The sequence below is a fragment of the Dromiciops gliroides genome, chromosome 2 (genome assembly GCF_019393635.1).
Source record: "Dromiciops gliroides isolate mDroGli1 chromosome 2, mDroGli1.pri, whole genome shotgun sequence".
Lineage (NCBI taxonomy): Eukaryota > Metazoa > Chordata > Mammalia > Microbiotheria > Microbiotheriidae > Dromiciops > Dromiciops gliroides.
Window position 1 is genome coordinate 255,350,194 of NC_057862.1, and position 13,777 is coordinate 255,363,970.

The 13,777-nt window shown below is 38.4% G+C and overlaps 2 protein-coding genes across 3 annotated transcripts in view; one reads left to right on the forward strand and one right to left on the reverse strand.

Moving 5' to 3' along the window:
* Nucleotides 1–13,777, forward strand: part of FNTB (farnesyltransferase, CAAX box, beta) — a 119,025-nt gene that overhangs the window by 85,556 nt on the left and 19,692 nt on the right. Inside the window, exons 7-9 of the mRNA XM_043988898.1 lie at nucleotides 6,584–6,670; nucleotides 7,597–7,726; nucleotides 10,773–10,905. Coding sequence (XP_043844833.1) covers nucleotides 6,584–6,670; nucleotides 7,597–7,726; nucleotides 10,773–10,905 — 350 coding nt within the window. The remainder of the gene's footprint in view (nucleotides 1–6,583; nucleotides 6,671–7,596; nucleotides 7,727–10,772; nucleotides 10,906–13,777) is intronic.
* Nucleotides 1–13,777, reverse strand: part of MAX (MYC associated factor X) — an 89,699-nt gene that overhangs the window by 6,962 nt on the left and 68,960 nt on the right. The window lies entirely within an intron of this gene.

Consider the following 13,777-nt stretch of genomic DNA (forward strand, 5'->3'; position numbering starts at 1 on the left):
GCGTGCAAGCACTCCTTTACCTAGCCACTCATGCTTCCCAAGAGAGTGAATCCCAGTCAATTCAACCGGAAGCGCTCTGTGGAACAGGAAGTGGGTGGTCCCCACACACATAGCTCCAGCTAATTGACTGGTTGCATTCAAGTCCATTGATTCACATGACTTAAAGGGGATCCATGAACTTCTGGGACACCGATTCAACCTTAGAAACCTCAGAAAGGTCACCTCATGCTTTCTTGGCAGAGGGTGGAGGCCCCTGGTTCTCACATCTCCCAGGGTTGTTATGAAGATGAAATGAGATAAATAAAGTCCTTAGTACCAGAGTGTCTGGCACAAAGTAAGTACTATATAAATGTTAGCTCTTAGTGTCATTATTTTTGTACAGTCAGTTTTGCTTTTTGTCATGTTATTCGGTATTTGTCATATCCAGTGTCTCCTTATTCTCTTCTTTTTTGGCGGGGGTGGGGTTTGGGGTTTTTTGCAGGGCAGTGAGGGTTAAGTGACTTGGCCAGGGTCACACAGCTAGTAAGTGTCAAGCGTCTGAGCTGGATTTGAACTCAGGTCCTCCTGAATCCAAGGCCAGTGCTTTATCCACTGCGCCACCTAGCTGCCCCACCTTATACTCTTCTTGAAGAATGTCTTCATGATAAACAGATATGTGTATAGTGTGCAAATTTTTGGTCTTTTTTTTTTTTTAATTTTAGGAAAGTATTTTATTATTCTCAAGTTACTTGTAAGGATGGTTTTCAACATTTGTTTTCATAGGATTTTTAGTTCCATATTTTTCTCCCACCCTCCCTTTTCCTCAGGATGGAAAGCAATCTGAAATAGGTTATATATGTACAATCACATTAAATGTATTTCTGCATTAGTCATATTGTAAAAGAAGAATCACAGCGCAAGGGGAAAACCTCAAAAAAAAAAAAGATTAAAAAATACACAAAAGTAGAAACAGTGTGTTTCAGTCTTCCTTCAGAATTCACAGTTCTTTTTTCTGGATGTGGAGAACATTTTCTATCATGAGTTCTTTGAAATTGTTTTGGATCATTGTACTACTGAGAAGAGCCAAGTCTATCACAATTGATCATCACACAGTGTTGCTCTTACTGGGTACAATGTTCTCCTGGTTCTGCTCCTCTCACTGAGCATCAGTTCATGTAAGTCCTTCCAGGTTTCTCTGAAATCCTCCTGCTCATCGTTTCTTTTATTTTTTTAATATTTTTTAAAAATTCTGTGGGACAATGAGGATTAAGTGACTTGCCCAGGGTCACACAGCTAGTATGTGTCAAGTGTCTGAGGCCAGATTTGAACTCAGGTCCTCCTGAATCCAGGGCCAGTGCTTTATCCATTGTGCTACCTAGCTTCCCCCAATGTTCATCGTTTTTTAATGCATAATATTCCATTATATTCATATACCACAACTTGTTTAGCCATTCCCCAATTGATGGGCATTCCCTCAATTTCCAATTCTTTGCCACCACAAAGAGAGCTGCTATAAATATTTTTGTACATGTGGGTCCTTTTCCCTCTTTTATGATCTCTTTGAGATATAGACCTAGTAGTGCTATTACTGGGTCAAAGGGCATGTACACTCCCATAGCCCTTTGGGCATAGTTCAAATTGCTCTCCAGAATGGTTGGATCAGTTCACAGCTCCACCAACAATGCATTAATGTTCCAATTTTCCCACAGCTTCTCCAACATTATTTTCCTTTTTTGTCATATTAGCCAATCTGATAGGTGTGAGGCGGTACCTCAGAGTTGTTTTAATTTGCATTTCTCTAATCAATAGTGATTTAGAGCATTTTTCCCACATGGCAATAGATAGCTTTGATTTCTTCATCTGAAAACTGCCAGTTTATATCCTTTGACCATTTCTCAATTGTGGAATGACTTTGCATTCTTATAAATTTGATTTAGTTCCCTATATATTTTAGAAATGAGGCCTTTATCAGAAATACTGGGGGCAGCTAGGTGGCACAGTGGATAGAGCACCAGCCCTGGAGTCAGGAGTACCTGAGTTCAAATCCGGCCTCAGACACTTAACACTTACTAGCTGTGTGACCCTGGGCAAGTCACTTAACCCCAATTGCCTCACTAAAAACAAAACAACAACAAAAAAAGAAATACTGGCTGTAAGAATTGTCTCCCAGCTTTCTGCCTCTCTTCTAATTTTGGCTGCATTGTTTCTGTTTGTACAAAAACTTTTTAACTTAATGTAATCAAAGTCATCCATCCTGCATTTCATAACATTCTCTATCTCTTGTTTCGACATAAATTGCTTTCCTTTCCATAGATGTGAGAGGTAAACTACTCCTTCCTCTCCTAATTTACCTATGGTATCATCCTTTATGTCTAAATCATATACCCATTTTGACCTTATTTTGGTATATAGTGTAAGATGTTGATCTATGCCTAGTTTCTACCATACTATCTTCCAGTTTTCCCACCAGTTTTTGTCAAATACTGAGTTCCTATCCTAGAAGCTGTAATCTTTGGTTTATCAAACAGGAGATTACTATAGTCATTTACTACTATGTCTCCTGTGCCTAACCTATTCCATTGATCTACCACTCTGTTCTTAGCCAGTACCAAATAGTTTTGATGAGTATAGCTTTTTTATAGTATTTGGTATAGCTAGCCCACCTTCCTGTGCATTTTTTTCATTAGTTCCCTTGATATTCTTGACTTTTTGTTCTTCCAGATGAATTTTGTTATTATTTTTTCTAACTCTATAAAACAATTTTTAGGTAGTCTGATTGGTAGGATACTGAATAAATAAATTAATTTAAGTAGAATTTTCATTTTTATTATATTAGCTCAGCCTATCCATGAGCAATTGATATTTTTCCAATTATTTAGATCTGATTTTATTTGTGTGAAAAGTATTTTGTAATTGTGTTCATAGAGGTCTTTTTGTTTTTTAAACCTGAGCCACATTTAGCAGTGTTTTTCACCAATTTCCTGTAGTCCCACTTTTATATTGAAGTCACTGAGTGTTAAACTTTTATGTTGATTTAACTTACAGAGTTTAAATGAGTCAAAAAATTTCTCTGCCTCTGCATCAATTTTTTTTTTGTTTGTTTGTTTTTGTTTTTTTGGTTTTTTGAGGGGCAATTGGGGTTAAGTGACTTGCCCAGGGTCACACAGCTAGTAAGTGTTAAGTGTTTGAGGCTGGATTTGAACTCAGGTACTCCTGACTCCAGGGCCGGTGCTCTATCCACTGCGCCATCTAGCTGCCCCCTCTGCATCAATTATTGATGCATAAACTACAGTTATCTTCAACCGTGGTCTTTCTGTGAGTGTTCATCATGAGCACTGCAATAAGAAATGACCAAATGCCCCAGGAAATGATGTTTTTATCACCTTTAAATACATGATAAAATCAGGTTTGTCAATGACTTTATTTACCTCTCCAATGAGAATCTAAGTGCTACCCATGATATTTAGTTACACCTTCCTCTTGCCTTCTAGTTTTATTTATAGTAAGAATGTAGAAGTCAGTTAGTCCACTAATATGCAGTCTTATTTTTTGGTCATTGGACAAGGATCTCACATTTAGAGTACCAATAGAAAGTTAATGTTTAGGAACAGTTAAGGCACAATGGAGTGAGCACTGACTGGAGTCAAGATGACCAGAGTTCAAATTCAGCCTCAGACACTTATTAGCTGTATGACCCTGGGCAAGTACTTACCGCTTATTGTGCCTTGCCCCCCCCCAAAAAAAATGTTTATGTTTATGACTGTTCCCAAAACTGTAGGATTCTTTTCACCTTCTTCTTTTCTGCTATAGCCATTATTACTGAGGGCCATTTATATCTTTCTTTGTTTAATGGGGTTGCTTTGGCCAACAGATTTAACTGTTTGCCTAGTGGGTTGATTACCTTTCCATACTTGATCAAGGGAAATGCTCTGCAACTAGACATTCTGTCACTGCAATCATTGTCAAAGCCTTTCTAGCACTTTCTAGGGTTTGGCTGTGCCAGCAAGAAACAATGGTCACCCCTATATCACAATCAGGCATTCGAGTGGGACTTTTCTGTGGGATTTCTCAATATACAGAACTTTTACTTAAAGCTGACAAGTATATCTAAGTGATTTTTCCCTGTTTGTTGATGAGAATAAAGATCCGGTAGAATTTGTACTTTTGTGTATCAAAGGGAAGCAGATTAATTTTCAGAGAATGGATGTTTAAAGGATGAGAGGAAAATGCTTAGAAATTAGTTTACTTTGGGCAGCTAGGTGGCGCAGTGGATAAAGCACTGGCCCTGGATTCAGGAGTACCTGAGTTCAAGTGCAGCCTCAGACACTTGACACTTATTAGCTGTGTGACCCTGGGCAAGTCACTTAACCCTCATTGCCCCACCCCCCCCAAAAAAAAAACAGAAAGAAATTAGTTTACTTTGAAATAATATTAATGGGGTAGACTAGAAATGGGCTAGATTCTTGGGAATTTGTTTGATGGCTGTGCATATTAGACTGGCAACCTGTGGCCTGAAATGTAATATAAAAAGTTCATATATTTATGTGACATTTCACAGTACACAAAGCACTTCCCCTTACATATTGTCACATTTATTTCACTTTGTCTGAGCTTTAAACAAACCAGGTTCTAATAGTATTGTTAATAATAATATGACCCATGGTCCTGGTATCGTGCTTCTTCAATTTGCTTCTGATATGTATTGAGGCTATGTTTCTCTTTGCTATGATTTTGATGATCATGAGTAGGACTGGTGTCAGAATTATGTGTGTATGTGCATGTACTCTGGAAGTGAGCCTTATAGACAGTTTAAGTATATATGAAACATATATTTCATATATGAAATAGATGCTTAAACTGTAAGGCTCACTTCCAGGGTACCCAAAAAAGTTTGGCTCCTGTATGTCCCTATCAAATAAAATCAGAAGGACACCTTTCTGTTTATTTCCTTGTTCTTCTCTTTAAGCTTCCAGAGAAATGGAGATTGTGAGTGTGATTAGAGGAAACAGTTTTTATTTTTTCTGAAACAAAGTTTAGGGGCTAGTTGATTAAAAAGATCATAGTGGAAAACTGGGATTAACTGTAGAAGTGACCTATGGACACCAGAGCAAATGGAATAAAATATGGTCAGAGGACAAATTAGGCCAGACTGAAGTGTCAGCTACAATTTCTTTTCAAGAGACTTTTACCTCTTTTTAAATTTGAAAGCCTATTGTCATCTGACACCCAATGTGTCAACCAGTATAGTCAATCCTTTGACCAGTTGCTCTAGCTATGTGGTATTTTTGTTTTTCTCTTTGAAAATCTTGATTTTAAAGGATCTTTTAAATTCTCTTAGAATTGTGGTATCCTATTGGTCCTTTCAGGAACTCAAAAGGAGGATTCCCAAATGAAATTTTCGCTTACTTGGAAAGTTCCTAAGATATCACTTCGTATTTTCCCCTTTCCCTAAAACTGCTTTCTTCCACCGATGGCTTCCATGCTTTGCTTTTTTGGTTGTGTAATATTAATAAAAATTATTCAGTAGTTGATCATATGGTGTGTAATAAAAAGCAGAATTCAAAGTTCTGACAATTCCTGCTGTTATCTAGGAGGACATAAGTGGATATTTCTGTATCTCCTCATGTTCTTGCCTTTTAAGAAGAAAATTGAGCCTCTGGTGGATTGTTTTTGTTTTGCTGTATATGGGGTCCTCTTTATCTTCTAAGTACTTTATAGTCTTTAGTGAAATAGAAAGCAAATAAACATGTAACTTTTTAAAAATATTCTTTCCTAACGAGGTTATTTTACCACAGATTAATAAGACAGGGATGTAACTAAGCTAGCTGATTTTTAATATCCCTTAAGTCACTTGTTGGACTACTCTGGAATAAGGTTAAACAGATTGGTTGATCAGTGATCAAGAAGTGTTCACTTGAATGCCTCAGCTTCACCCTAATGTCACTTTCACAAGAGGCTCCTTAGGGCCTTCTCTCTAGCTTCTTGGCCATATATATATATATATATATCTGCACTATAACAAGGGCTTTTTAAGGAAAATAATTAGCATGTAGTTCTTCTTATACTGAATTACCTTGAACAATATAAATACAATACTGAAAACTTTTAAATTGGTACAATTAAGTTTGGCAGAAATTATCTCTGGCATCAGTATAATCAGTTGTGTATTTTATAAACTAAAACTATTAACAAAAATGGTTCTCCCAGTAGAACATAAGCTCCTCGAGGGCAGTAACTTTCATTTTTGTCTTTGTATCACCAGCACCTTCCTCTGTGCCTTGAATATAGTTGGCCATTACTAAATATCTGTTCAATTGAAAAGTTGATGACCCTGGTACCAAGTCATTATAAATCACAGGAAAAAAAGGGGTAAAATCACTTCTGAGTGACATGGATTCAATACCTGCATTATTTCTTTGAATGTAACCTTGCCATGTGAAGGTGAGAATAGAATCCCAGATTTCTCCATTGGAGAGCCAGACGGGGTGGGGGCTGCATGTTAAGCAGATAATTGCTACTTACTGGGAAGAAAACCTGAAACTAAGTGAACATTACATGACCTGGTCTCTAGAACTGAACCCTTTGTCTCTTTCTACCTTTACAGAAGTGCTTACTGCGCTGCCTCAGTTGCCTCCCTAACTAATATCATCACACCTAAACTCTTTGAAGGTACTGCAGAATGGATAGCAAGGTAAAAAAACCAAGCTCATTGTGTGATTTAACAGAACTTGTTCTAGAAAACAACCCTTTTACCCATGACACTTCACCTTGAGGTATTCCTGGACAGCTAGTCCAGTTGCTAAGGATCATGACTATTACTTTATGTGGTGTCTGATCTGCATTTGGAAGGAATCAAGGGGATTCTAAGACATGGAAGTGAAGATGGAGTGAATTCCAGGCATGGGGGATAGTTAGTGCCAAGACAGGGTGTCAAGAGCAAGAGCCATGATGAGCCGTCTGAAGAAGTTCTAATTTCGACCAGTTCTTTATTCGTTTTGGTAGAATGCTTTTAAGCTCAGCTTGTGTTCTTTGTGGGGAAAAAGTCTCATATAACTTACTGTTAATGAATGAATGAAAACTCTTTATTAAGCACCTACTGTATGCCAAACATTGTGTTAAAATGCTGGAGATATAAATACAAAATGGAAAGTCTCTGCTCTCACAGATCTTACATTCTAATGGGGAAGACAGCACATAGAAGGAAGTGGTGGCCAGGCCTAGGGTGTTTTAGCCTGGGAAGTCACAAAGAGTGAGTGTAATAATGGGGCAATCAATTGACATACATTTTTTTTTTGAGAGTCAGTTGTAGTGTTGATTTGGTTTTAGTTGTTAGAGTTCAAGATGTAGAAAAGGAGTGGTGGTGGGGACAGTACAAGTGCAGTGGAATGGTGGAAAATGACCAGGGTGAAGAGAAGGCTTTCTGATTCCTGGGATTATAGAGCTGGATGATATGGTCAATATCATCAATTTCTAAATTGTAACTATTACATTTAATCTGTATGTTCTCATTATTTGTTAGAAAAAAAGGATATTTAGTTTGTGAACATGCACATAGCATTAGCTTCAATTAGGTGTGTCTGACTGCTCCTTTATTTATTTTATTCATTCTCTTTTTAGGTGTCAGAACTGGGAAGGTGGAATTGGTGGTGTGCCAGGAATGGAGGCCCATGGTGGCTATACTTTTTGTGGACTGGCAGCACTCGTCATCCTCAAGAAGGAAAAATCCTTAAACTTAAAGTGTTTGTTAGTAAGTACCTTCATGTGCAACCTCTAGTTCAAGTTTGAGTGCGTTGTTATCAATTCATATTAGTTCAGAGACTTCCAGAATAATGATTGACCAACTGTGATGAAAGCTAACAAAACATTTGTCTTCAACTCACAAACTACTAATCTAAAGCTCTCCACTGGGACTCAGTTTTCATAGCAAGGGTTCTTCAGGTGGAACAAATGAAAGAGATGCCAGTCCATTGGCTGGCTGTTGGGGATGAGGGTGAAGGTACAAAGAACCTTTGCCTTCAATCTCAGCTCCCCTTTTCCTGTTTTTGTATGACATTATAGCATTTTATAGCCCTGAATAGAATAAAGAGTATATGTGTGTGAATTCCATGGAGAATACTTGGCTCAGCTATTCAGGATCCTTAGATCTGTTAAGACATCTGTCAGTGAGCCAGTGCTTATAAGGCTGCAGCCATAGTCATTTTTTCGATTTGGGAGTTAGAATATGAAACATGTTGGTCATAGTTGACAAAGAGAGGTGACCATAGATTTTTCTTTGGAGAATTTTAGAGTCCAAGACTATTATTATACCATGTGCCTATTTTGTGACCTACATTTCAATGAATGTTCTGAGTACAGTAAAGGTGCTAGGTAAACTGTATTCAGAAGATGACTCCTTCTTTTTCCTAAGACATTCTCATTGGACTCAGGACGTCTGGCAATACTCAGCTCAGGTCTGTAAATTCATTACAGCATGGTATATGTAATTGCTAAGGGCTGATGCAAAAAACATATGCACACTCCTTAGCCATTAAAGGGGCTGATTTCCTTTGGGGAGTAGGCATACCTTGCACCTCACCACAAGAGAAACAAAGTATAGGATATGCTGTCACTGATGCTCAGCTCCTCATCCTCCACTCTCTTCAGATTTCAGGGTGTAACCCATGACCCATAAATGAGCTTCCAAGGGACTTTTTCTAATTAACAAACTGCAGTAGAAGCATTGCATTGAACCTCAGGAAGGCTCCCTCAAAGGAACAGACCCAAAGAAATGACCTTGGGTGGTGGTCTGAGAGTCACCAGATTCTTTCAGTTCTGGTTGAATGACAAAGGGTACAAATGTGAAATCTGTCTCTCACGTGGAGATCAGGAACATGATAGTGGATGTCAGCCATTTTTTTTTTTAAACAATTTTATTGATATCTTTTGGGGTTTTTTTGTTTGTTTGTTTTTTGGTTTTTTTAGTGAGGCAATTGGGGTTAAGTGACTTGCCCACTTCCACTGTGCCACCTAGCTGCCCCGATGTCAGCCATTATGATGGTATGTTTAGGGAGATATCTCTGGGACAATCAAGACCCAAACTGTAAGTTTTTTATATATTAAAATAGAATATAAAATAAATTAGACTGAGCTTAAAAAAAAAGCTCACTGGGACATGTAAGAATTTGAATTAAAATAAATTATGTACCACTCCTCCAGTATTGGTATTTACTTTCTTTAGATTATAATTTAGCTCAGTACTGTTCAGTGCATCATGACATTGAAGTTGGCCTAATCCTGTACAACAGTTTGAAATTCTACCATGGGGGGGGGCGGCTAGATGGCACAGTGGATAGAGCACCAGCCCTGGAGTCAGGAGTACCTGAGTTCAAATCCGGCCTCAGATACTTGACACTTACTAGCTTTGTGACCTTGGGCAAATCACTTAACCCCAATTGCCTCACTAAAAAAAAAAAGAAAAAGAAAGAAAGAAAGAAATTCTACCATGGGAACGTGGATTTGGGTTGATTGAAGCCTGAGACTAGAGGAGTTCTTAAATTGTCTTTCTCTTACTTCGACCTAAGTAGAAGGCTAGACTTTAAATTTTCTCCCTTTCCCTAATTAGAGATCTCCAGTGAATTCTCTTAGCGTCTGACTAGTTTCAAGGCCAGAATAAAGGAAGCTGAGGGCAGCTAGGTGGCATAGTGGTTAAAGAACTGGCCCTGGATTCAGGAGGACCTGAGTTCAAATGTGGCCTCAGACACTTAACACTTACTAGCTGTATGACCCTGGGCAAGTCATTTAACCCTTGTTGCCCTGTCCAGAATAAAGGAAGCCTCTTAATGGGGAGAATATCCTGCAGCCTAGTCAAGTGTGAATAGAGTAATCTAGCTGTGCTATATTACTGGGAGAAAAAAAAAAAGATAAAATGATATTTGCTCAGCTGGGTGGTCTTACTCATTCTAAAAGCCAAGACCATCCATATCTTTAGTTTAGCAGACATGTATACATAGAAAATTAGATCTTAGTACCTGGGAATGGGGTATATCATGTGTCAATTTTGAATGAGTAATATTAAACGCTCCAGAACAAATGATCTTAGTTCAGCTTAATGGAATTCTTTTTTTTTTTTTTTTGGGTGAAGCGGTTGGGGTTAAGTGACTTGCCCAGGGTCACACAGTTAGTAAGTGTCAAGTGTCTGAGGCTGGATTTGAACTCAGGTTCTCCTGACTCCAGGGCCAGTGCTTTATCCACTGCGCCACCTAGCTGCCCCCAGCTTCCTTTATTCTGGCTGCCCCCTTAATGGATTTCTTTTTGGAGATCATTGAAGAGACTAGAATGAAAGAAATCTTGGGTAATTTGTTTTCTGTTCAAACTTCAGTTTTTCCAGGTTCCAAATAGGAGTGGGGATATTTGTTCAGTGAAGGAGAAATTTGAGATTATGTGAGGAGGTGAGAGAAATGGGATATTTCATAATAAAATGACCAGATTAGTTAGTGAAAGATAACAGATTACAAACCATCATTTCCTTACACTTAAATTTTCATGTTAGCTTAGCTTGGACAGTCCTCAGGAGGGGCGGCCATTGCCTTAGGGGAGAAAGATACTCTTGGCCCTTGATGCCATTGATTGGGAAGAGAAGGCTTCTACACTTTTTTGGAAGTTTAGATGTTTCCCTCTCATTTTCATTCCACTGAAGAATGAGGTGATGAGAAAACATCAAGCTTCTAAGAAACTACTTCTTTCCAAGAAAGTAATTTCCCTGGATTTTGTCTCTCCTGTATGTGACCAGTTCTCCTTTTTGTTCTTGTTCTCAGCAATGGGTGACAAGCCGGCAGATGAGGTTTGAAGGTGGATTTCAGGGCCGATGCAACAAGTTAGTGGATGGTTGTTATTCTTTCTGGCAGGCAGGGTTACTGCCACTGCTCCACCGAGCACTACATGCTCAAGGTGAGTACAAGATGCAAGTGAGTTGCAAAGCTGCCAATGCTAGACGAATTAATGAGGTTTATAATTGGTTGAGAGATCCATATTGCTCTTTTTAGGTGCTTTGAAATGAGATATGCCTACTTAGATATTGTGAATGAACATAAGTAAATCATGCCTTGAGGAATAGTAATAATGGATATTAATGGATAAAGGTCGCAAATTGTCATTTGAACCTCACAACAACTCTGTGAGGTAGGTACCATAGATATTAGCATCTCCTCTTTACATCTGAGAAAACTGAGTCATTCTCCACTGGTTAGTAAATATCACAACCAGGATTTTTATTTCAGCCTAGGTCTTCCTGATTCCAGTTGCAACATTCTAGCTAATACGCTTTCTTGTTCTCTATTGCAAATAAGGTACATGATGTGGTTCTCGTAGTTTGAGGAACTTAAACTGTGCTTTGGTCATTTCTGCTCTGAGTAGACTAAGATAGAATCACCCACCTTTCTAATTTTGCACAGGATTATATTGCTTCTGTATGAATTGAAGGGGCTGGTCCTTTTTCCTCTTGTATAAAGTACCATACTGTTTATTTGACAGTTTAATTTCTAGCAATACTTCCCTACCTAAAGAGATGCTTAATAGCCCATACTGTGAAAGTGATCAGATAAATGAGAGAAAGGGGGCAGGGGGGAGGGGTGGAGGGAAATTATTTAATCCCTGAGAAGGTTTTTTAAGTAGCAGAGAATACAAATGTGGTAGGAACAGACCTGGCACATCTCTTCCCATTGCCCAAGACTGGCTATAAAATCTGGTCTTATTAGTAATAATTTTTAAAATGCAGTGAACAGACTTCTGATGTTGTAGCACCTAGGGTCTCTTACAAATGTTCTAGTAAATTTCTGAAAATTCACCAGAAGGAACTGTAATAAAGAAAACCAAAGAAAAACAGCTCCAGGCTCCCCTATCCAGTTCTGGACTGCACAGGAAAGATCACCAGAAAACTAAGCTGGACTAGCACCCAGGTAGCAGGTTACTAAAGAAAGATATATCATATCCATAGAAGGAGGTAAGGTCATTGCAGCATCTGGGCAGCAATGTACTGGGGTCTTGCAGAAGACCTGTTATTAGTGAAATTCATAGGAACCTGTTGGGAACCATCAGCTAATTACTGGTTCTGAACTGTGCAAGGAAAAGAAGACAGAGAAGGGGCTGAGGAGCCACCAGAAGATGAAGTGAAAGCCAGGGATTTGTGTAGAGGGTGAAGATTAATCTTAACCACTGACAATAGAATCTGCAGAGTCTTACATCAGTACAAAGTTCTAGTACAGAAACTGATTAAATAGGAGTAAATGCCAAACATGGTAAAGGAGTACTATGGCTTGAGAGAAGCCTACAAGTTCAATCTAGATTAAGATAATCTCAGAGAAAATAAGAGCTTTGCCACAAGGACTGTAAGAGTACCTATAAGAAATTAAGGGGCAGCTAGGTGGCGCAGTGGATAGAGCACCGGCCCTGGATTCAGGAGGACCTGAGTTCAAATCCGACTTCAGACGCTTAACACTTACCAGCTGTGTGACCCTAGGCAAGTCACTTAACCCCAATTGCCTCACCCCCCCCCCCCAAGAAAAATATAAATAAATAAAGGGCAGCTGGGTGGTGCAGTAGATAAAACACCACCATGGATTCAGGAGGACCTGAATTCAAATACGGCCTCAGACACTTGACACTTACCAGCTGTGTGACCCTGAGCAAGTCACTTAACCCTCATTGCCCCACAAAACAAAACAAAAAAAAAAACAAAGAAAGAAATTAAGCAAGTCGTTTTTAAAAAATGAAATAAGAGCTCTAGGGGGGGAAATTGCAAGGAAAATAAATAGCTTAAGATAGAAAGTGGAAAAACTTATTGAAATAGTGTACTTCCTGAATAACAGAATGGATTGTCAGAACTTGGTAACTCTATGAGACAATAAGAAATGTTAAAACAAAATTAAAAGATTGGAAAAAATAGAAGAAAATGTATCATCTGTCAAAATTAGCTGACCTGGAAAACAGAATGAGGAAAAGAAATAATCATTAGAGTTCCTGAAAACTGTGACCAAACAAAAGACCTGGACTCCATCTTTCAAGAAATCATAAAACTCTTCAGGTCTTTCAGAGCCAAATTACAAAGTAAAAGTAGAAAGAGTCTGCCTGTTACTACCTGAAAGAAAGTTCAAATTGTCAAAACTGAAATCCTGAGTTTTCTGGTAAAAGAAAAAAAACACTTGCTAATTGCTATAAGGAAAGAGTTCTAGTATCATGTGACTACATTCAGGATCTCACAAGACCTAAGTGCCACTACTTCTAAGGAGAGAAAATATTGGAATACTGTGTTAAATGGTAAGGGGTCAAAGCTTATGTTTAAAGAAGAATAACCTAATCTGCAAAGCTTAGTATTTTTAACCTACAGGGTAAAAATAATGGACTTTTAATAGCGTTAGAAATTTTCAATTATTTCAAATGAAAAGAACAGCTGGGTAGAATCTCTGAAATGCAAATAAAAGATAAAGAAATCTGGAAAGGTGAATACATTTGAGCAAGAGGAAGAGGATAAATGATCATGAAGTGCTTACATTCAAATTACATTCAAAATCCTTTTAAAATTCCACTGGTTTCTGCAGTCACAAAAAGAGTAAAGAAAGATAAACAAAGGGTCTGGGGATGGCTTGGTTCCATATTGGTTGTAATAGAGGAAGGAAAAGGTGAAGGAACAGAGATACACTATGGATGAAATGAGGAAAAAGGAAAAGGAGCTTCCTTTTTTTCATAAGGCAGCTGGGTAGTGCTGTGGATGGAGAGCTGGGCTTGGAGACAGGAAGACCTGAGTACAAAACCTTCCTCAGATACT